A 25,434-nucleotide genomic window follows, 5' to 3' on the forward strand; every position below is an offset into this window, starting at 1 on the left:
TTTGGCGCCGATCCTGATTTTCCCCTGACACTTGATTCTCTGTCCCATCAGGGAATGCATTCCCGGAATCCCAGGACGGAGAATGCCACCCTTTATCTTTCTCTCCTTGTGACATTGCCCATCTCCCCTTCCCCTGTGCACCATCATCCATTTTGTCCTTTAATCTTGTCTGCCTTCCACCCTATCGTGCAGCTTTCTGTTTTGTTCTTGATCCCCCTTTGCCTCCTATTACGATCCCAGTGCAGATCCCAGCAGTGGCTATGATACTGAACCGAAACACCAATATTTTAGTTTAATTGTAAGACTGTGCGGAGAGAACGATTCACTTCAGGAGTGATTAGGTGAGGAATGGGGCTTTTAAAATAAAATGTTTATTATGAATACAAAATTATTGTTATTAACTTCATACCCAAAAAGAACAGCTTACAATTACCCCATAAACACGACTACTGTAGGAGAATTGTGGACTCAGCGTCAGGCAGATCACAACTCAACTCCTCTCTCTCCCCAAAGCTTTCTCAAAAAACTGCCTCTCTAAAGCTTTTCAAAATGTCTCCCTGCGTTCCTTGGCTCCACCCAGCAATGACCTCATCTCCCTAAGCTGAAAAACAAATGATCTCTGCAGGCTGCAAAGCTCATTAACTCCCCAGGGACTTTTGCAGTCAAACCACAGTCCATTAGTCCAGACTGAAAACACATTCCTTTGTCAATTTCACCTTCTGGCTGCTAAAAGCACACAGGTCCTGCAAAACAGATAAAAAACTACAAACAAACATAACCACTGCAGTCAAACACACTCTAACCCCAGGCTTTTAACCCAGAAGCTGCCCAATACCAAGAATCCAATATTTCTAAAGTCTTCCAATCATCACACCTCCCCTGTATTGTCTTAAAATCTATTAACATTTCCAACCTGTCTCAGTTCTAACAAAGGGGCTGGATTCTCCGTTTGGTAGACGAGGGCCGGTATTCTCCGAGCCTCCGTGCCAAAATTGCGCTTGGCGCGGGGGCGGAGAGTGGGGCGTCAGACCCGCAATCGGATCCGACGTGGGACGCGAACCTCCGGCAACCGGATTCTCCGCAGTCGGCCGGCCGAGTTCCCACCGGCATGGTTCACATATGGTTCCCCCCGGCGGGAGCTCGGCATTGTGGCTGCGGTGGCCGTCCTGGATGAGGGCGGGGGGGGAATCAGTCTCTGGAGGGGGCCTCCACGACAGCTAGGTCCGCGATTGGGGGCCACCGATCAGTGGGTGTGCATGATCTGGGGGGACCTCTTCCGTGCCGGCCTGCTGTGTGAGCCCGCCATGTCGCGCCGGGCCGGCGCGGAAGGTTCCGCCGCTCGCATGTGCGGACCCGTGGCCGGAAGTGCAGGCCCACGTATCAGCCGCCAGAGCTGCGTGGAGCAATCCAGCGCTGTGCTGGCCCCCTGCGGCCCACGGATTCGCTGGGCGGTGTTTACGTCGGCATCAACACTTAGCCATGGTTTTGAAGAATCCCGGCTTAAGTCTCCGCTCCGGCGTGAAAACGGTGGCGTTTTACGCCAGGACATCTGGTGCAAAACGGCCACCGATTCGCCATTTTGCTGGGGGCTAGCAGGGAGGTAGTGTAGAGCTCCCAGCTCAAGCTGCTGATACAGCCCGCTGCATTGCCGGGTCCGTGGCCGCGGATGCGCACGGCGGCGGCCTACAGCGGCTGCGCTGTGCTTCATGGTGGACTCAGCCCGCGGACCCGAATTGCAAAAATAGTCTCCGCCTTCGGCCTCTCGCATCATTGGGCTTCTCTGCCCCCTTGACGAACGCGATTTTGACGTCGGGGAGTGGAGAATCCTGCCCAGGGTCATTGATCCGAAACGTTTACACAGTTTCTCTCTCCCAGAAAATTGGGAGCCTTGCCAGTGAAGTGGAACATTTCAAATCCTATACTGTTGTGGTTATTATGGGATACAAAAGTGTCATGTGAGAGTACCTTTAAGAAATGGGTGTTTATAAATGTGTGTGTATATAAATATCTGCAGTGAGAGTACCTTTAAGAAATGGGTGTTTATTACTGCAGTGATGTCAGAGAGTGGGTGGAGCTGGGATGTCTGTCAGCTTTTTACTTTCCTTTTAAGCTGTTTGCTGCAAGGTGTGTTTTTAGTTTCGTTTTTCAGAGCTGGATAGCTGCAGTCACAGCCAGAAGGGGTATTAGTCTCTCTCTCTGTAATATAAAGATCCTTTCATGACTTAAACCTAATAACTGCCCTCAGTAGTGACTTTAACCTGATGTGCTTCTGTTAAAGGTTACGTTTTTAAGTCTTATGGATGTTAAAAGGAAAGCTTAAAGGTTTACTTAGTGTTGTAGTCTTTGGGGGTTGTACTTGAATTGATAGTTGCGAAGATGTTCACTGTATGTTTTAAAAAGGTTAACTTAGTTCATAGAATAAACATTGTTTTGCTTTAGAAAATACTTTTCCATTTCTGCTGTACCATACCTGTAGAGTGGGCCGTGTGCTCCCCATACCACAATCTATTAACAGTTGTGGGTCAGATGAACTCTATGATACACTTTAGGGTTCATTAAACCCTGGCCCATAACAGAAGACTCAGGCCTCCATCGGGAGTCATTGTTCAGGCAGATTGAACTCACCATGTACACTCAACTCAAAGTTGCAGCAATCAAACTTATCCTTGTCACTGACTTCACATCGATAACCTCCAGCATCGTTAGTCTTTGCCTGTATGATCTGCATCTCGAAGGTGTAAACCTGTGGAAACCAGGCCAGGGAGGCAGCAATGTTAGTCTCGTCTGAAGATACGTCAGCAGATTTAGATTGTCTCAGCCTGGTCTGTTACCGAATGCACACTGCCATACCCTGCGCGTAGATCCCGGTTCCTCAGAGATACCCCTCAGAGAGAAATCTCCCTTCTGTATCGGTCTCTCTAATACTGACTGTGCCCAACAACAGTTACACACTTAGCTCTCACGCTGGCTCTTTCCACAGCCCAGCAGATCTGAGCTGACAACTCACCCTGTTGTAGGGAAGGGGTGGCTGTTCACTATTGCCAGAGGGTGTAGGGTGACTGTTCACTATTGGCCGAGGGGGTAGGGTGACTGTTCACTATTGACCGAGGGGGTAGGGTGACTGTTCACTATTGACCGAGGGGGTAGGGTGACTGTTCACTATTGACCGAGGGGTAGGGTGACTGTTCACTATTGACCGAGGGGGTAGGGTGACTGTTCACTATTGACCGAGGGGGTAGGGTGACTGTTCTCTATTGACCGAGGGGGTAGGGTGACTGTCACTATTGGCCATGGAGTAGGGTGACTGTTCACTATTGACCGAGGGGGTAGGGTGACTGTTCACTATTGCCTGAGGGGGTAGGGTGACTGTTCACTATTGGCCGAGGGGGTAGGGTGACTGTTCACTATTGACCGAGGGGGTAGGGTGACTGTTCACTATTGACCGAGGGAGTAGGGTGACTGTTCACTATTGACCGAGGGGTAGGGTGACTGTTCACTATTGACCGAGGGGGTAGGGTGACTGTTCTCTATTGACCGAGGGGGTAGGGTGACTGTCACTATTGGCCATGGAGTAGGTTGACTGTTCACTATTGACCGAGGGGGTAGGGTGACTGTTCACTATTGACCGAGGGGGTAGGGTGACTGTTCACTATTGACCGAGGGGGTAGGGTGACTGTTCTCTATTGACCGAGGGGGTAGGGTGACTGTTCACTATTGACTGAGGGGGTAGGGAGACTGTCACTATTGGCCGAGGGGGTAGGGTGACTGTTCACTATTGGCCGAGGGGGTAGGATGACTGTTCACTATGGACCGAGGGGGTAGGGTGATTGTCCACTATTGGCCATGGAGTAGGGTAGGGTGACTGTTCACTATTGACTGAGGGGGTAGGGTGACTGTTCACTATTGACCGAGGGGGTAGGGTGACTGTTCACTACTGACCAAGGGTGTAGGGTGACTGTTCACTATTGACCGAGGGGGTAGGGTGACTGTTCACGATTGACCGAGGGGGTAGGGTGACTGTTCACTATTGGCCATGGAGGAGGAATGATTGTTCACTGTTAGCCGTGGGAGATGGTGGCTGTTCACTATTGACCCTGGGGGTTGTGAATGCTCACTATTGGCCACGGGGCGTTGGTGACTGTTCATTATTGGCCGTGGGGATTGGTGAATATTCACCATTGTCTGTGGGGGATGATGACTGTTCACTATTGGCAATGGGGGAGGGCTGACTGTACACGATTGGTTACCTTTGTGTTCCGATCATACGTCTCCCTCAGCTGCAGGTGTGCCCCGGTTTTACTGGCCAGGTCCATCCATTTGCCTTTGAACCATCGGATGTTGGGTTTCCTCAGGATGTTGGTGCCTTGAACTTGGCACGTAAAGCTGATGTCAGACCCTATTAAACCATAATAATACACAACCAATTAGAGACAGCCAGCCAGACACAACCAATTAGAGACAGCCAATCAGAGACAGCTAGTAATGGGAGAGCAAACACTTGGGGGTTCATGTGGAGGGCAAATAGCGAGGGGGTATGTGAGGGGGTGTGGTCAGTAAAACGGTGGTCTGCTGGGGGTTCTCAGTGAGGGGGGATCCATGTGGCGGGAGGGTAAATGTGAGCGGGGGTCAATATGAGGGGGCGTCAACGTGAGGGGTTGTGATCACTTGAGAGGACAGGGTCCCTGTGAGGGAGGTTTCTGTGAAGGGGTTTAACTGTGAGGGGTCAGGGTCTCTGTGAAGGGTTCACTGTGAGGGGGGTGTCCGAGAGGGGGGTCTCTGAGAGGGAGGGGGTCTCTGAGAGGGGGGGTTCTCCAAGAGGGTGGGTTCTCCAAGAGAGGGGGGGGGGGGTTCTCCGAGAGGGGGAGTCTCTGTGACGGGGGAGGCTCTGTGAGGGGTGAGTCCCTGTCAGGGGGGAGGCTCTGTGAGGGGTGAGTCCCTGTCAGGGGGGAGGCTCTGTGAGGGGTGAGTCCCTGTCAGGGGGGAGGCTCTGTGAGGGGAGAGTCCCTGTCAGGGGGGAGGCTCTGTGAGGGGTGAGTCCCTGTCAGGGGGGAGGCTCTGTGAGGGGAGAGTCCCTGCCAGGGGGGAGGCTCTGTGAGGGGTGAGTCCCTGTGAGGGGTGAGTCCCTGTCAGGGGGGAGGCTCTGTGAGGGGGGAGGCTCTGTGAGGGGGGAGTCCCTGTGAGGGGAGAGGCTCTGTGAGGGGGGAGGGTCTGTGAGGGGGGAGGCTCTGTGAAGGGGGAGGCTCTGTGAGGGGGAGGGTCTGTGAGGGGGGAGGGTCTGTGAGGGGGAGGCTCTGTGAAGGGGGAGGCTCTGTGAAGGGGGAGGCTCTGTGAGGGGGGAGGGTCTGTGAGGGGGGAGGCTCTGTGAGGGGGGAGGCTCTGTGAGGGGGGAGGCTCTGTGAAGGGGGAGGGTCTGTGAGGGGAGAGGGTCTGTGAGGGGGAGGCTCTGTGAGGGGGGAGGCTCTGTGAGGGGAGAGGGTCTATGAGAGGAGAGGGTCTGTGAGGGGAGAGTCTCTGTGAGGGGGGAGGCTCTGTGAGGGGGGAGGGTCTGTGAGGGGGAGGCTCTGTGAGGGGGGAGGCTCTGTGAGAGGGGAGGCTCTGAGAGGGGAGAGGGTCTATGAGAGGAGAGGGTCTGTGAGGGGAGAGGGTCTGTGAGGGGAGAGGGTCTAGAGGGTCTGTGAGGGGAGAGGGTCTGTGAGGGGAGAGGGTCTGTGAGGGGAGAGGGTCTGTGAGGGGAGAGGGTCTGTGAGGGGAGAGGGTCTGTGAGGGGGGAGGGTCTGTGAGGGGAGAGTCTCTGTGAGGGGAGAGGCTCTGTGAGGGGGAGGTTCTGTGAGGGGAGAGTCCCTGTGAGGGGAGAGGGTCTGTGAGGGGAGAGGGTCTGTGAGGGGAGAGGGTCTGTGAGGGGGGAAGCTCTGTGAGGGGAGAGGGTCTGTGAGGGGAGAGGGTCTGTGAGGGGGGAGGGTCTGTGAGGGGAGAGTCTCTGTGAGGGGGAGGCTCTGTGAGGGGGGAGAGTCTGTGAGGGAGGAGGCTCTGTGAGGGGAGAGGGTCTGCGAGGGGGGAGGCTCTGTGAGGGGAGAGTCTCTGTGAGGGGAGAGGCTCTGTGAGGGGGAGGTTCTGTGAGGGGAGAGTCTCTGTGAGGGGGGAGGGTCTGTGAGGGGAGAGGGTCTGTGAGGGGAGAGGGTCTGTGAGGGGGGAGGCTCTGTGAGGGGAGAGGGTCTGTGAGGGGAGAGTCTCTGTGAGGGGGACGCTCTGTGAGGGGAGAGTCTCTGTGAGGGGGGAGGGTCTGTGAGGGGAGAGGGTCTGTGAGGGGAGAGGGTCTGTGAGGGGGGAGTCTCTGTGAGGGGGGAGGCTCTGTGAGGGGGGAGTCTCTGTGAGGGGGGAGGCTCTGTGAGGGGGGAGGCTCTGTGAGGGGGAGGCTCTGTGAGGGGAGAGGGTCTGTGAGGGGGGAGGCTCTGTGAGGGGAGAGGGTCTGTGAGGGGAGAGTCTCTGTGAGGGGAGAGGGTCTGTGAGGGGAGAGGCTCTGTGAGGGGAGAGTCTCTGTGAGGGGGGAGGCTCTGTGAGGGGAGAGGGTCTGTGAGCGGGGAGGGTCTGTGAGGGGGGAGGCTCTGTGAGGGGAGAGGGTCTGTGAGGGGGAGGGTCTGTGAGGGGGGAGGGTCTGTGAGGGGAGAGGGTCTGTGAGGGGAGAGGGTCTGTGAGGGGGAGGGTCTGTGAGGGGGGAGGGTCTGTGAGGGGAGAGGGTCTGTGAGGGGAGAGGGTCTGTGAGGGGGGAGGCTCTGTGAGGGGAGAGTCTCTGTGAGAGGGGAGGGTCTGTGAGGGGAGAGGGTCTGTGAGGGGAGAGGGTCTGTGAGGGGAGAGGCTCTGTGAGGGGAGAGGGTCTGTGAGGGGAGAGGGTCTGCGAGGGGGAGGCTCTGTGAGGGGAGAGTCTCTGTGAGGGGAGAGTCTCTGTGAGGGGAGAGGGTCTGTGAGGGGAGAGGGTCTGTGAGGGGAGAGTCTCTGTGAGGGGGAGGCTCTGTGAGGGGGAGGGTCTGTGAGGGGAGAGGGTCTGTGAGGGGAGAGGGTCTGTGAGGGGAGAGGGTCTGTGAGGGGGGATGGTCTGTTGGGGGGAGGGTCTGTGAGGGGGAGGGTCTGTGAGGGGGGAGGGTCTGTGGGGGGAGAGGGTCTGTGAGGGGGAGGGTCTGTGAGGGGAGAGGGTCTGTGAGGGTGGAGGCTCTGTGAGGGGAGAGTCTCTGTGAGGGGAGAGTCTCTGTGAGGGGGAGGCTCTGTGAGGGGAGAGGGTCTGTGAGGGGAGAGGGTCTGTGAGAGAAGAGGGTCTGTGAGGGGGAGGGTCTGTGAGGGGGGAGGGTCTGTGAGGGGAGAGGGTCTGTGAGGGGAGAGGGTCTGTGAGAGAAGAGGGTCTGTGAGGGGGAGGCTCTGTGAGGGGAGAGTCTCTGTGAGGGGGAGGCTCTGTGAGGGGAGAGGGTCTGTGAGGGGAGAGGGTCTGTGAGGGGGAGGCTCTGTGAGGGGGAGGGTCTGTGAGGGGGGAGGGTCTGTGAGGGGAGAGGGTCTGTGAGGGGAGAGGGTCTGTGATGGGGGAGGTTCTGTGTGGCGGGTCTGCAAGGGGGTCTGCGAGGGGGGTCTGCGAGGGGGGTCTGCGAGGGGGGTTTGCGAGGGGGGTCTGCGAGGGGAGTCTGCGAGGGGAGTCTGCGAGGGGAGTCTGCGAGGGGAGTCTGCGAGGGGAGTCTGCGAGGGGGGTCTGCGAGTGGAGTCTGCGAGGGGGGTCTGCGAGGGGAGTCTGCGAGGAGAGTCTGCAAGGGGGTTTGCGAAGGTGGTCTGCGAGGGTGGTCTGCGAGGGGGGATCTGCGGGGGGGGGAAGGTCTGCGAGGGGGCTCTGCGAGGGGGGTTTGCGAGGGGGGTCTGCGAGGGGGGTCTGCGAGGGGGGTCTGCGAGGGGGGTTTGCGAGGGGAGTCTGCGAGGGGGTCTCTCTCTGTGATGGGGAGTCTCTGAGAGTGGGATCTGCGAGGGGGGTGGCGGTTCCTTACCGACCATCACTGTTCCAGACTGAGGTTTCTCCAGGAAGAGACCAGCAGCATCCTGTTGAGCTGTTCCTTCACTCCCGCTCTTTAACACAGTTCCAGTCTGGCTGGGAGCTGGAACCTTCTCTTTGCTGGAAGTTTCCAGAGCCTCCTCAGAAGTGGTCTGGACTTCTGGAACCTTCTCTCCAATGGGGGCTCCAGATGCTGCCTCTCCATTGGTTGCTCCCAGAAAATTCTCTGTGCTGGCAGCTGTGGATTTGAACAGGAAAATGTTTCGTTGTCACATTTGTAAATCTGGCTCCTGCCACTCCACTTCATACACAGGAGGGAGAGACTGAGAGACAGCAGCGATCTGCACCTGTCCCTGTTCACAATCATTCTGACTCTGTATTCACTTCCATGGGACACAGAATTCTCTGGGTGTGTGTAGATGGGTAAGCGTGTGAGAGAGAGAGGGAGAAAGAAAGAGAGAGGATCTGGCGGATACTCCGTTGGCTGAAACCGGAACTGGGAAACGCGGTTGGGTGGAGAATCGGTTCCGATGCTGCAATCACGCTGGCGCTGATTGACACCAAATCGGGATTCTCCGTCACTGTGGAAGGGAAATTTCCCTTCGACAGTCACCTTGACAGCGGTGTTAATGCATTCCGGCTGTACATACAGTAAACACAGTTTGCATATCATTAGCGGGCCCGACCCGGTATTCCACGGGGATCCTTGATTCTCTGCCTCTGATGGGTCAAGTTCCCGATGGCGCGATTCACTTGTGCTTTTAAAAACTGTGAAACCGGCGTTGTGCCTGATCCTTAAAAAATTTGATAGTCACTGTAAAATACAGTCAAATGAAATATTTGAGCGCTACATCTTTGCAAAGAGGTTGCAAAGGAAAGAGGAATCTTTCAACAACTTTGTAACTGATATTGAGCTGCTGGCAAAATCCTGCAATTTCTTAAAGCTGCATGATCCTAAGATTCGTGACCAAATTGTTTGGTGCATGAAAGATGAGCACCTCAGAAATAAATACTGAGCGAACAGGATTTAACATTAGAAATCGCTATACAAAAATAACTTGTTCATGAACAATCACCTCATCGTTACGTAGAGTATAAATCGTGTGAAAATGGCGCAAACACTCCCCACGAGGCAGAGGCAGTGTTAAAGTGAAGAAGATGGAAGTTTTGGATGGCAGCCATCTTCCACGCACGCACTCAGAGCAGTACCCACATGGGCACATCCAGAAAAGCCCCAAACCGACAAAATACCGTTCTGCGCATGCGCAGTTGCAAAAAGAGCACACTCTGGAAGAAAATCAATTTGCGCATGAGCAATCGATTCCTACGCATTACGTCACGAGCGTCATGACATCAGAAGATTCAGAACACTCTCACTTAAAGGGAAACTGCCCAAAAATAAAAAATAAGAGTTTTAAAGCTATAAAACCCAAATTTTGCACCTTGAAAGGCAGAACAATGCCTGAATTTCAACAAGCTGTTGAAAATAACATTCGCAGCACCATGGAACAAGCAATTTGCAGCATAAAAAATGATGAGCACATTAACAAATCCGAAAATGAAGAGATGATTTGTTAATTAACAGTGAAAAGTTCAATAACAAATCCGAAACCAAAGAAGATGATTTGTTTATTGAAGAATACTCATGCATGGCTGAATTATTCGGATATGATAATATTAGCATCAGCAACACAGTTGAACAGTTCAATACGACTCTACTCATGGTAGATGAATCCAATACCATGATGCAATGGCAGATCGTTGATACATTGGATGACAGCAACCTGTCAAATAGCCAAGAAGAAAACAACGTCACACAGAGTGAGTTTGGGAATTTGAAGCTAGGTGGAAATTCGAAGCTGCGGGGAGGAGGTGCTTTTTAACCATGGTAAGTGACTGGTAAGTAGTTTTTCTTTTCATTGTCTAATTTATTTATTTATTTTTTCTTTCATTTTTTTGAAATTGTAGTGACATAAGTTAACCTAAGGTTTAAGACATGGCAGGAGATCCCAGACCCGTGTCATGCTCCTCATGTGTGATGTGGGAGCTCAGGGACACGTCCACTGTCCCTGGCTCCTTCATGTGCAAGAAGTGTGTCCAGTTGCAGCTCCTGTTAGACCGCTTGACGGCTCTGGAGCTGCGGATGGACTCATTTTGGAGCATCCGTGACATTAGGACGTCGTGGATAGCACGTTTAGCGAGTTGGTCACACCACAGGTGAAATTTACTGAGGGAGATAGAAAATGGGTGACCAAAAGAAAGAGCAAGAGTAGGAAGGCAGTGCAGGTGTCCCTTGCGGACATCTCCCTGCAAAACAGATATACCGCTTTGGATACTGTTGAGGGAGATGGCTCACCAGGGGAAGGCAGCAGCAGCAAGGTTCATGGCACCGTGGCTGGCTCTGCTGCGCATCAGGGCAGGAAGAAGAATGGCAGGGCTATAGTGATAGGGAACTTAATCGTGGAATAGACAGGCGGTTCTGCGGACGCAATCGAGACTCCAGGCTGGTATGTTGCCTCCCTGGTGCAAGGGTCAAGGATGTCTCGGAGCGGCTGCAGGACATTCTGGGGGGAGGGGGGGTGTGAACAGCCAGCTGTCATGGTGCACATAGGCACCAACAATATAGGTAAAAAATGGGACGAGGTCCTACAAGCTGAATTCAGGGAGTTAGGAGTTAAACTAAAAAGTAGAACCTCAAAGGCAGTAATCTCAGTATTGCTACCAGTGCCACGAGCTAGTCAGAGTAGGAATTTCAGGATAGATAGGATGAATGCGTGGCTCGAGAGATGGTGCAAGAGGGAGGGATTCAAATTCCTGGTGCATTGGAACCGGTTCTGGGGGAGGTGGGACCAGTACAAACCAGAAGGTCTGCACCTGGGCAGGGCTGGAACCGATGTCCTTGGGGGGTGTTTGCTAGAGCTGTTGGGGAGGGTTTAAACTAATGTGACAGAGGGATGGGAACCAATGCAGGAAGTCGGAAGGTAGTAAAACAGGGACAGAAACAAAAGGCAGTAAGGGGAAAAGTGTAAGGCAGAGAAGCCATAGTCAAAAATCAAAAAGGGCGACAGTACAAGGTACAGTGACTGAGGGTAGCTCAGTGAATAGGCCCAGTAATACTAAAAGGAATAAAACGGGAAGTAAAAACATAAATGGTAAGCGACGCGGCAGGCTGTTACATGAAGATATGGGTTCAACGACAAGGAAAATTAGGAGAAAAGTTAAGAGGAAATATAACTTTTTTTTATTTTTATAAATGTTTTTAATTCAGTTTTCATGTTTTATATTGAACAAATTACAAATTGTTAGAGAGAGAGAAAAAAAAAAGAACACGCAAAAATTAACATATATATTTACAGGTGAGCATCTTCGTAGTAATAACTGTGGCCTCCCCCTTTTCGCCGGCATACATATTTTACATTCCCCAACATGTTTATTGGCATTTATTTAGTTTGGTTTTGGGCCTTAGCTAGCCATCAAACCCCCGTAACGAGCCCGTAGCCCCCCCCCCCCCCCACCCCGCCCCGCCGGCTACCTTCCCCCGACTATTCTTCCTCTTGTACGTTGGCCACAAACAGGTCCCGGAACAATTGCATGAATGGCTCCCATGTTCTGTGGAAGCCGTCGTCCGACCCTCGGATGGCGAATTTGATTTTCTCCATTTGGAGAGAATCCGAGAGGTCGGACAGCCAGTCTGCAGCTCTGGGCGGTGCTGCTGACCGCCAGCCAAACAGGATTCTACGGCGGGCGATCAGGGAGGCAAAGGCAAGGGCGTCTGCCCTCCTCCCCAGGAATAGATCTGGCTGGTCTGAAACCCCGAAGACCGCCACTATCGGGCATGGCTCCACCCTCACCCCCGAGGAAATATAACTTAGGAGAGGTTACTGATCGAGGTGTTAAGATTCAAAACAGAGGTATAAAAGCCAACATAAGTGTACTTTACCTGAATGCTTGTAGTATTCGGAATAAGGTAAATGAGTTGATGGTGCAAATCATCGTGAATGACTATGATTTAGTGGCCATTACTGAAATATGGTTAAAGGATGGTCACGACTGGGAGTTAAATATCCGAGGGTATCAAACTATTCGGAAGGACAGAGTGGATGGTAAGGGAGGTGGAGTAGCTCTGTTAGTTAAGGATGACATCCGGGCAATAGTAAGGGATTACATCGGTGTTATGGAGGATAAGGTTGAATCCATTTGGGTGGAAATCAGGAATAATAAGACGAAAAAGTCATTGATAGGAGTAGTCTATAGGCCACCAAATAGTAACATTATGGTGGGGCAGGCAAGAAACAAAGAAATAACTAATGCATGTAGAAATGGTACAGCAGTTATCATGGGGGATTTTAATCTACATGTCGATTGGTTTTACCATGTCGGTCAAGGCAGCCTTGAGGAGGAGCTATAGAATGTATCCGCGATAGTTTCCCAGAACAGTACATAATGGAACCTACGAGGGAACAAGCGGTCCTAAATCTGGTCCTGTGTAATGAGACAGGATTGATTAATGATCTCAGAGTTAGGGATCCTCTCGGAAGGAGCGATCACAATATGGTAGAATTTAAAATACAGATGGAGGGTGAGAAGGTAAAATCAAACCCTAGTGTTTTGTGCTTAAACAAAGGAGATTACAATAGGATGGGTGAAGAACTAGCTAAGGTAGACTGGGAACAAAGACTTTATGGTGAAACAGTTGAGAAACAGTGGAGAACCTTCCAAGCGATTTTTCACAGTGCTCAGCAAAGGTTTATACCAACAAAAAGGAAGGACGGTAGAAAGAGGGAAAATCGACCGTGGATATCGAAGGAAATAAGGGAGAGTATCAAATTGAAGGAAAAAGCATACAAAGTGGCAAAGATTAGTGGGGGACTAGAGAACTGGGAAATCTTTAGGGGGCAACAGAAAGTTACTAAAAAAGCTATAAAGAAGAGTAGATAGAGTATGAGAGTTAACTTGCTCAGAATATAAAAACAGTTAGTAAAAGTTTCTACAAATATATAAAACAAAAAAGAGTGGCTAAGGTAAATATTGGTCCTTTAGAGGATGAGAAGGGAGATTTAATAATGGGAGACAAGGAAATGGCTGGAGAACTGAACAGGTTTTTTGGGTCGGTCTTCACAGTGGAAGACACAAATAACATACCAGTGACTGATAGAAATGAGGCTATGACAGGTGAGGACCTTGAGATGATTGTTATCACTAAAGAGGTAGCGAAGGGCAAGTTAATGGGGCTAATGGAAGACAAGTCTCCTGGCCCTGATGGAATGCATCCCAGAGAGAGCGGGTAATTATAGGCCAGTGAGCTTAGCTTCGGGAGTAGGGAAGATGCTGGAATCTATCATCAAGGAAGAAATAGCGAGGCATCTGGATGGAAATTGTCCCATTGGGCAGACGCAGCATGGGTTCATAAATTGCAGGTCATGCCTAACTAATTTAGTGGAATTTTTTGAGGACATTACCAGTGCAGTAGATAATGGGGAGCCAATGGATGTGGTATATCTGGATTTCCAGAAAACCTTTGACAAGGTGCCGCACAAAAGGTTGCTGCATAAGATAAAGATGCATGGCATTAAGGGTAAAGTAGCAGCATTGATAGAGGATTGGTTAATTAATAGAAAGCAACGAGTGGGGATTAATGGGTGTTTCTCTGGTTGGCAATCAGTAGCTAGTGGTGTCCCTCAGGGATCAGTGTTGGGCCCACAATTGTTCACAATTTACATAGATGATTTGGAGTTGGGGACCAAGGGCAATGTGTCCATGTTTGCAGATGATACTAAGGTGAGTGGTAAAGCAAAAAGTGCAGAGGATACTGGAAGTCTGAAGAGGGATTTGGATAGGTTAAGTGAATGGGCTCGGGTCTGGCAGATGGAATACAATGTTGACAAATGTGAGGTTATCCATTTTGGTAGGAATAACAGCAAAAGGGATTATTATTTAAATGATAAAATCTTAAAACATGCTGCTGTGGAGAGAGACCTGGGTGTGTGGGTGCATGAGTTGCAAAAAGTTAGTTTACAGGTGCAACAGGTGATTAAGAAGGCAAATGGAATTTTGTCTTTCATTGCTAGAGGGATGGAGTTTAAGACTAGGGAGGTTATGCTGCAATTGTATAAGGTGTTAGTGAGGCCACACCTGGAGTATTGTGTTCAGTTTTGGTCTCCTTACTTGAGAAAGGACGTACTGGCACTGGAGGGCGTTCAGAGGAGATTCACTAGGTTAATCCCAGAGCTGAAGGGGTTGGATTACGAGGCGAGGTTGAGTAGACTGGGACTTTACTCGTTGGAATTTAGAAGGATGAGGGGGGATCTTATAGAAACATATAAAATTATGAAGGGAATAGATAGGATAGATGTGGGCAGGTTGTTCCCACTGGCGGGTGAAAGCAGAACTAGGAGGCATAGCATCAAAATAAGGGGAAGCAGATTTAGGACTGAGTTTAGGAGGAACTTCTTCACCCAAAGGGTTGTGAATCTATGGAATTCCTTGCCCAGTGAAGCAGTTGAGGCTCCCTCATTAAATATTTTTATGATAAAGATAGATAGTTTTTTGAAGAATAAAGGGATTAAGGGTTATGGTGTTCAGGCCGGAAAGTGGAGCTGAGTCCACAAAAGATCAGCCATGATCTCATTGAATGGTGGAGCAGGCTCGAGGGGCCAGATGGCCTACTCCTGCTCCTAGTTCTTATCTTCTTATGTTCTTATGTACTGACTGACTCCGTTGAGAGAGCGCTCATCGTCTCCACCGAGAGAACACTGCATGACTCCACACAGAGGGTAATGAAAGACTCCACAGAGAGAGCGTTGACAGACTCCAGAATGGAAGCAATTACAGACTCCAGAGCGACAACCATGCATGAAGAAAACTATGAAAGTCTATCCACCTTATTTCAGCAACTAGAAGCTGTAATGGACAATTTTAATACTTAATATTGAATAACTGCTTAATAGTGTGATTAACTAAAGCTGCAGGCGTTTGTGTGTGTGTGTGTGTGCAAGGTTAGAGAGAGAGAGAGAGCAAAACTGATATGCCAGCTGTATGAAGGAAGAGATAGTAAAGCCAGGAGAAAAACAACTCCTTATATGGAATGGAGAAATACTAGTAAGATGCAAAGCCAGCCATTGTCTACATGAATGCCTGTGCTTAACCTGCTTATCTTTTGAATGTATAAAGTCTGAAGGTTGCGGTGCTCAGCGCGCCTTCCTCTCTCTCCTGGGGTTAGAGGAACATGTCCTCTGCAGAGAAAGAAATAAACGAACTTGCTCGTATCCATGACTGATTGTTTCTGAATTTTCCTTTTTCCCACCACAAAGCAGACTATGAAAGTCGACCCAGCTCATTTAATCAACAGCAAGAAGACAATGAAAGTCTACCCACTGTATGTGAGACACGTGACGAAGAAATCAGAATTCACGTATAAGATGTGTAAGATCACAGCGGAACTGACAGCTCTAATCTTGACTATACAGAAACACTTAACAATCAAAGCAAAATGACTCATGAATCCAGTGGGACTGCATCAATTAAAACCTCATCGACGCTTGACAACCTACAAGAAACTGAAATCTTGATGACATTGACTCCAGAAGAGGAGCACCAAGGTATCAAAAATGAATCAGATCTACCAGAAATGACTAATGTCACCAAGATCAGTGCAACATTAGATCATTCACACAAACCTCGAACCATAAAGCTCAATGAAACATTAGATACCACAAAGACACTGATACTGAAAAGTTTGGGAACGACTCGGACTATCTGCCAGGAACAGTCTTTGAGCACAACAACAACAACAGTAAAAACAACAACAAAAACAACAACAGAAACAACAAAAACAACATAAACAACAACAAAACAACAGCCTGTACAACATAGTATAACTCTACAACTATATGACAATGTTACAGAACAGTCCAAAACAATGGCAAGACTCCAAACATAACATAGACATTGTTCACACAAAACAAATGTCATGCCAATGAATTTCACAAATTCATATTTGCTCCAAGACGAAGAAGCAACCCAACGTTTAAGGCAAATGACATACTAAATCGATAATACAGGCACAAGAAAAAGCCCACGTCAGACAACATGGGCGGGATTCTCTAAAAATGGGGCTATGGCCCCACGCTGGCATGAATACCGGCGGCAACGTCCCCCGAAAGTGATAAGTTCTCCCCTTTCTAGGGGGCTAGGTTGCCGCCGGAGTGATCCCAGCAGCTCCAGACGGCGGGGAACGGCCTGCGCGAGTCGGCACATGCGCGGAATGGTGGTGTATTCCCCTGCATGCGTGGAACGGTCGGCGTTATTCCGCGCATGTGCGGGGGTTCCCTTCTCTGCGTCGGTCCCCGGACAATATGGCGAAGCCTTACAGGGGTCCGGCGCGGTGTAAAGTAGGCCCCCACAGAACCAGCCCACCCGCCGATCGGTAGGCCCCGGGTCAGATTCTCTTGTTCTCCCTCCAGGATGGCCCCGCACACTCACCTTCCAGGTCCCGCCGTGTGGGAGGTGAGTAATCTACGCCGGCGGTACTCCGCCAAACTCGTCAGCCACTCGGGGCCCGGAGAATTGCCGGGGGGGGGGCGCTGTCAACGGCCCCCGACCGGCGTGGTGGTGTTCCCGCCCGTGTCTGAAAAACGCGCCAGAGAATGGGAAGCCATTCTCGTGCCCCCTTGGGGATTCTCCGACCCGGCGCCGTGTCGGAGAATCCCGGCCCATATGTGATTCGACCATTCGAATACCGGATGATGGCTTGTTGGTATTTCAACACACCACGATTGTTTTTTCCTCAAGTTCCATTGAATAAAGAAATAGTTCTGGACACCATAACCAACAACTCTACTGTCGTGATTCACACACACCTATCAAAACATCGACGTCTTCCCCGCAACTTCTAAGAAGGTCATCGAGAATGAGAAGACGGCCGAAAAGACTGAATTGATGAACATTTTGTTGAATATATTATATTTGCTGTGTACATATCATGGGTGGGATTCTCCGACCCCTCGCCGGGTCGTTGAATAGCTGGGGGGCGGCTTGAATCCTGCACTGCCACTCCGATGCCGGCTGCCAAATTCTCCGGCGCCTGTTTTCGGGCGGGGATCACGCGTGCCAGTCGTGGGCCATTGGCAGCAGCCCGCCCCGCATTTCTCCGGGGCCCAATGGGCCAAGCGGCCGCCTGTTTTCGGCCAATCCTGCAGGCGTGGATTAGACATGGTCCATATCGACGGGACCTGGCTTGGAGGACGGTTAGCAGGGTCTTCGGGGGGCATGTGGGGGTCCAGCCCCGGGGGGGGGGGGGGGGGGGGGAGGGGGGGGGGGGGGCCACGGTGGCCTGGCCCGTGATCGGGGCCCACAGATCTGCAGGAAAGCCTGTGCCATGGGGGCACTCTTTCCCTCCATCCCTCTGGGACTGGGCCACCTTCCTCGGTGTCTGCACCATGCCAGCCAGCACCTGGACACTGCCGCCAATGTTGCCAGCCATGGCCTGCTGTGACTCGGCTATGCTCAGGAGTGCCACTCTGATTTCTAAGTGGCTCTGGCATTTGGCTGCTTGTGAAGCAGCAACCCTGCACCTGCACCTGCACAGAATGCCCCAGGCCTTGGACATGCTGATCCATAGCCAAAACCCTTGCCCAATGCCTCCACCGTGAATGCCACCCATGCGGTGTTGGCCTGGGTAGCATGCATGGTGGGCACCACCTCCACTCCTGCACGCTGTTTGGCTCCTCCAATTGCACCTGAAGGTATTGGATGCTCGCTGAAAACCCCTCATGTAGTCCCTGGTCTGCGACTGCATCTCCACAATTTATTGGACCATCCATTCCAGAATCCTGAAACCTGATTGGACGGCAGTGTGAACCTGGGGCCAGCCTGCCCTCCAACCATCCTCCCCCTCGGGTGCTTCTACCTCAGGTCAGCTGTGTTTTGCGCACCAGAGAGTGTCCCGGGAGCCTTTCCACTGAAGTGCCTAATCGAGGTGAGTGCCTCTGGGATGGTGGAGGGTGTTGAAGGTGGCGGCAACCTCCCTTTCCTTCGGACCGCCAACCATATCCAGGGCCCTCTGCTCTGCCACTGCAGATCTGGCAGTCCCCCTCCAGTTTGCTCCCACTCCCGGCAGTTATGCCCAGGGATTAGGTAGCTGGTGGCCTTTGGGAACATGGTCATGGCGGCCGGTATTGTTGCCAGCATATCGTGCAGGTGGGCGTTCGGCTGCGTTCCTGGTGGGGGAGGGGTGGTGGTGGGGTTATGGGATGGGTTCACTGCCAGGAGCACAGTGCATACTCACCCTGGTTGCTCGGAGTAGGTTGTGCAGTTTTTTATCCCACTGCTGGCTGGTCTCGACAGTGTTGCTGGTGGCACTGACCGCCTCTGCCACCTGCGCCCTGGCACGGCGAGTGGCGGCGGCTGGCAGCCCCGTTCCCGGGTACAGGATCAACCGCTGCTCCTCCACGGCATCCAGGAGAGTCTCCAGCTCTCAGCGATGGGGCTCCTTGCTGCCACCTTGTTGGCTGGGATGGTGTGTGTGGGGGGTGAAGTGGGTATATGCGTTTGCAGCTTGTTGGCCTCCTGAGTGTCAATCACAAATTTGGCGAATCTGGCACCATTTCTCATTGGAATGGATTGTGTTCCATGTGGCCCCGGTGCTAGCTCCTCAACAGTAGCGGAGTCGATCCAGGTGCGGAGGCAGTTTTGCTGACGGGGAATTCCATGAATCCTGCGCTGGCGTCAACACTGCGTTTCAGAAACAGAGAATCCACCCCAAGTGCTGATGCCAGGTCTGAATTGGGGGTGCTCTATAGCCCTGGTCCTGGAGCCATAGAGGAAAGCCAGGCAAGCTGGAGCTGCACATAAGCACTCCACTCCCCACACACTCTCATTCCAGCCAAGAAGATGCCACCCTGGAGAGCGGCCCAGAGATTCGCAGATGAAGAACTGGAGACACTGCAGCCCACAGTCATGTCTTTCAGTGTCCTACCCCCGCAGCAGCCACCACGCTGGTTTCACGATTTATAAAAGGGCACGTGAACCACGTAATCGGGAACTCGGCCCATCGGAGACGGAGAATCTCGGAGGCCCCAGAGTATACCGGGTAGGGTCTGCTAATGACATGCAAACAATGTTTCATGTACATGCGTTCCGGACAGCATTGACGCCGCTGCCTAGGTGACGGAGAGTTGCGATTTGGCATCAAATCAGCGCCTGCTACGGTGTTGGCGCGGACCTTGTTGAGCCCATTTACAGGCAAGGGGACAGCTGGCAAGTGGGAGTCTTTCAAAAGGGTGTTACCTACGTTCAGGGTGAACACATTCCACTTAGAGTGAAGGGCAAGGCTGGTAGAAGTAGGGAACCCTGGATGACTCGGGATATTGAGGCCATGGTCAAAAGGAAAAAGGAGGCATGTGACATGCATAGGCAGCTGGGAAAATCCAAAGAGCTTTTACAGATCAATAAAGGGCTAAAGAGTAACTAGGGAGAGGGTAGGGCCTCTTAAGGATAAACAAAGTCATCGATGTGCAGATCCACAAGGGATGGGAGAGGTCTTAAATGAATATTTCTCTCAGTATTTACTGTTGAGAAAGGCTCGAATGTTGGGGAAATTGGGGAAATAAAAAGTGATGTCTTGAGGATAGTACATATTACAGAGAAGGAGGTGCTGGAGGTATTAAAATGCATCAAAATAGATAAATCCCCGGGACCTGATGAAATGTATCCCAGGACGTTGTGGGAGGCTAGGGAGGAAATTGCCGGCCCCCTAGCTGAGATATTTGAATCATCGACAGCCACAGGGGTGCTGCCTGAAGATTGGAGGGTAGAAAATGTTGTGCCCTTGTTTAAGAAGGGCTGCTGGGATAAGCCTGGGACCTACAGACCGGTTAGCCTTACTTCTGTGGTAGGTAAGTTGTTAGAGGGTATTCTGAGTGACAGGATCTTCAGGCATTTAACCAGGCAAGGGCTAATTAGGGAAAGTCAGTATGGCTTTGTAAGGGGAAAGTCATGTCTCACCAATTTGATTGAGTTTTTTGTAGAGGTAACCAAGAAAGTAAATGAGGGCAGTGCAGTCGTTGTCTACATGGACTTTAGCAAGGCCTTTGACAAGGTACCACATGGTAGGTTGTTGCAAAAGGGTAAATCTCACGGAATCCAGGGCGAGGTAGCCAATTGAATACAAAATTGACTTGGCAACTGAAGCCAAAGGGTGGTTGTGAAAATGAAATGAAAATGAAAATCGCTTATTGTCACGAGTAGGCTTCAATGAAGTTACTGTGAAAAGCCCCTAGTGGCCACATTCCGGCGCCTGTCCGGGGAGGCTGGTACGGGAATCGAACCGTGCTGCTGGCCTGCTTGGTCTGCTTTAAAAGCCAGCGATTTAGCCGAGTGAGCTAAACCAGGATTGTTTTTCAAACTGGAGGCTTGTGACCAGCAGTGTGCCTCAGATATCGGCGCTGGGTCCACCGTTATTTGTTATATACGTATATATATATAAAAATATATATATATAAAAATGATTTGATGAGAATGTAGAAGGCATAGTTAGTAAGTTTTCCACCAAGATTGGTGGCATAGTGGATAGTGAAGAAGGTTATATAAGATTGCAACAGGATCTTGACCAAGTGGGCCAGTGAATGGCAGATGGAGTTTAATTTGGATAAATGTGAGGTGATACATTTTGGTAGATCAAATCAGGGCAGGACCTACTCGGTTAATGGTAGGGAGTTGGGGACAGTTACAGAAGAAAGAGATCTCGGGGGTACAGGTTCATAGCTCCTTGAAGGTGGAGTCTCAGGTGGACAGGATGGTGAAGAAGGCATTCAGCATGCTCCGTTTTATTGGTCAGAATATTGAATACAGGCGTTGGGATGTCTTGTTGTAGTTGTACAAGACATTAGTAAGACCACACATGGAATATTGTGTTCAGTTTTGATCACCCTATTATAGGAAGGATATTGTGAAACTAGAAAGTGTGCGGAAGAGATTTACAAAGAGTTACCAGGACTTGATGGTCTGAGCTATAAGGAAAAGCTGGATATGCTGGGACTTTTTTCTGTGGAGCATCGCAGGCTTAGGGGTGATCTTATAGAGGTTTATAATATAATGAGGGGCATAGATAAGGTTGATAGTGAACATAATTTCCCAAAGATAGAGGAGTCTAGAATTAGAGAGCATAGGTTTAAGGTGAGGGGAGCGATACAGAAGGGACCAGAGGGGCAAATCTTTCACACAGAGGGTGGTGAGCATCTGGAATGAGATGCCAGAGGCAGTGGTAGAGGCAGGTACAATTTTGACCTTTGAAGAGTAGTTACAGGGGCAGGGTGGGTAGAACGGGATATGGGCCAAATGCAGGCTAGTGGGACTAGCTTATTGATAGAAACTGGGTGGCATGGACAAGCTGGGCCGAAGGGCCTGATTCCATGCTGTAAACATCTATGACTCTAACTTATTCTCCGCCCAATCGCGTATCACGATTTTGGAGTCAGCCAGTGGAGAAAACTGCCAATGTGAGTTTGTGAGAGAAAGAGAATATGTGAATGTGTGGGACTCACACACACTCCATTACCATTCACACCCACTCCATTACCACTCACACACACTCCATTACCACTCACACTCACACACACTCCATTACCACTCACACTCACTCACACTTCATTACCACTCACACTCCATTACCACTCACACTCCATTACCACTCACACTCACACACACTCCATTACCACTCACACTCACACACACTCCATTGACACTCACACTCGCTCACACTCCATTACCACTCACACTCCATTACCACACACACTCCATTACCACTCACACTCACACACACTCCATTACCACTCACACTCACACACACTCCATTACCACTCACACTCACACATACTCCATTACCACTCACACACACTCCATTACCACTCACACTCACACACACTCCATTACCACTCACACTCACTCACACTTCATTACCACTCACACTCCATTACCACTCACACTCCATTACCACTCACACTCACACACACTCCATTACCACTCACACTCACTCACACTTCATTACCACTCACACTCCATTACCACTTACACTCCATTACCACTCACACTCACACACACTCCATTACCACTCACACTCACACACACTCCATTACCACTCACACTCGCTCACACTCCATTACCACCCACGCTCACACACACTCCATTACCACTCACACTCACACACACTCCATTACCACTCACACTCACACACACTCCATTACCACTCACACTCACACACACTCCATTACCACTCACACTCACTCACACTTCATTACCACTCACACTCCATTACCACTCACACTCCATTACCACTCACACTCACACGCACTCCATTACCACTCACACTCACTCACACTTCATTACCACTCACTCACACACTCCATTACCACTCACACTCCATTACCACTCACACTCCATTACCACTCACACTCCATTACCACTCACACTCACACACACTCCATTACCACTCACACTCCATTACCACTCACACTCCATTACCACTCACACTCCATTACCACTCACACTCTCACACACTCCATTACCGTTCACACCCAATTATTGCTCACACTCAATTACCGCTCACACTCAATTACCACTCACACTCAATTACCGCTCACACGCAATTACCGCTCACACTCAATTACCGCTCACACTCAATTACCGCTCACACTCACACTCCATTACCACTCACACTCCATTACCACTCACACGCACATACACTCCATTACCACTCACACTCACTCACACTCCATTACCACTCACACTCACACACACTCCATTACCACTCACACACACTCCATTACCACTCACAAACACTCCATTACCACTCACACTCACTCACACTCCATTACCACTCACACACACTCCATTATCACTCACACTCACTCACTCTCCATTGCCAGTCACACTCACACACACTCCATTGCCAGTCACACGCACACACACTTCATTACCACTCACACACACTCCATTATCTCACACACTCACTCAAACTCCATTATCACTCACACTCCATTATCACTCACACTCAATTATCACTCACACTCAAACACACGCCATTACACTTACACACACTCCATTACCACTCACACACACTCCATCACCACTCACACTCACACACACTTCATTACCACTCAAACTCACACACACTCCATTACCACTCACACTCCATTACCACTCACACTCCATTACCACTCACACTCACACACACTCCATTACCACTGACACACACTTCATTACCACTCACACTCACACGCACTCCATTACCACTCACACTCACACACACTCCATTACCACTCACACTCACACACACTCCATTACCACTCACACTCACTCACACTCCATTACCACTCACACTCACACACACTCCATTACCACTCACACACACTCCATTGCCACTCACAAACACTCCATTACCACTCACACTCACTCACACTCCATTACCACTCACACTCGATTACCACTCACATTCCATTACCACTCACATTCCATTACCACTCACATTCCATTACCACTCACACTCACACACACTCCATTACCACTCACACTCACACACACTGCATTACCACTCACACTCACGCACACTCCATTACCACTCACACTCCCTCACATTCCATTACCACTCACACTCCATTACCACTCACACTCCATTACCCCACACTCACACACACTCCATTACCACTCACACTCACACACACTCCATTACCACTCACACACACTCCATTACCACTCACACTCACACACACTCCATTACCACTCACACTCGATTACCACTCACATTCCATTACCACTCACACTCCATCACCACTCACCCTCACACACACTCCATTACCACTCACACTCGATTACCACTCACATTCCATTACCACTCACATTCCATTACCACTCACACTCAGTCACACTCCATTACCACTCACACTCAGTCACACTCCATTATCATTCACACTCACTCACACTCCATTACCACTCACACTCCCTCACATTCCATTACCACTCACACTCCATTACCACTCACACTCCATTACCGCTCACACTCACACACACTCCATTACCACTCACACTCACTCACACTCCATTACCACTCACACACACTCCATTACCACACACACTCACACACACTCCATTACCACAGACACTCACTCACACTCCATTACCACAGACACTCACTCACACTCCATTACCGGTCACATTCCATTACCACTCACACTCCATTACCACTCACACTCCATTACCACTCACACTCCATTACCACTCACACTCCATTACCACTCACACTCCATTACCACTCACACTCACACTCCATTACCACTCACACTCACACACACTGCATTACCACTCACACTCACGCACACTCCATTACCACAGACACTCACTCACACTCCATTACCGGTCACATTCCATTACCACTCACACTCCATTACCACTCACACTCCATTACCACTCACATTCCATTACCACTCACATTCCATTACCACTCACACTCACACACACTCCATTACCACTCACACTCACACACACTGCATTACCACTCACACTCACGCACACTCCATTACCACTCACACTCCCTCACATTCCATTACCACTCACACTCCATTACCACTCACACTCCATTACCACTCACACTCACACACACTCCATTACCACTCACACTCACACACACTCCATTACCGGTCACACTCACACACACTCCATTACCACTCACACTCACACACACTCCATTACCACTCACACTCGATTACCACTCACATTCCATTACCACTCACACTCCATCACCACTCACCCTCACACACACTCCATTACCACTCACACTCGATTACCACTCACATTCCATTACCACTCACATTCCATTACCACTCACACTCAGTCACACTCCATTACCACTCACACTCAGTCACACTCCATTATCATTCACACTCACTCACACTCCATTACCACTCACACTCCCTCACATTCCATTACCACTCACACTCCATTACCACTCACACTCCATTACCGCTCACACTCACACACACTCCATTACCACTCACACTCACTCACTCCATTACCACTCACACACACTCCATTACCACACACACTCACACACACTCCATTACCACAGACACTCACTCACACTCCATTACCACAGACACTCACTCACACTCCATTACCGGTCACATTCCATTACCACTCACACTCCATTACCACTCACACTCCATTACCACTCACACTCCATTACCACTCACACTCCATTACCACTCACACTCCATTACCACTCACACTCACACTCCATTACCACTCACACTCACACACACTCCATTACCACTCACACTCACTCACACTCCATTACCACTCACACTCAGACACACTCCATTATCATTCACACTCACTCACACTCCATTACCACTCACACTCAATTA

General features: G+C 50.5%; 1 protein-coding gene across 2 annotated transcripts in view; it reads right to left on the reverse strand.

Annotated features, from left to right (window-relative positions):
- The window catches only part of LOC119971566 (myosin-binding protein C, cardiac-type-like), a 226,833-nt gene that overhangs the window by 166,145 nt on the left and 35,254 nt on the right, over window positions 1–25,434 (reverse strand). For both annotated transcript variants that reach the window (XM_038807310.1, XM_038807309.1), the window contains 3 exons: window positions 8,016–8,258; window positions 4,248–4,396; window positions 2,626–2,743 (listed from right to left, as the gene is read on the reverse strand). In XM_038807310.1, coding sequence (XP_038663238.1) covers window positions 2,626–2,743; window positions 4,248–4,396; window positions 8,016–8,258 — 510 coding nt within the window. The remainder of the gene's footprint in view (window positions 1–2,625; window positions 2,744–4,247; window positions 4,397–8,015; window positions 8,259–25,434) is intronic.

The sequence above is a fragment of the Scyliorhinus canicula genome, chromosome 9 (assembly GCF_902713615.1).
Source record: "Scyliorhinus canicula chromosome 9, sScyCan1.1, whole genome shotgun sequence".
Lineage (NCBI taxonomy): Eukaryota > Metazoa > Chordata > Chondrichthyes > Carcharhiniformes > Scyliorhinidae > Scyliorhinus > Scyliorhinus canicula.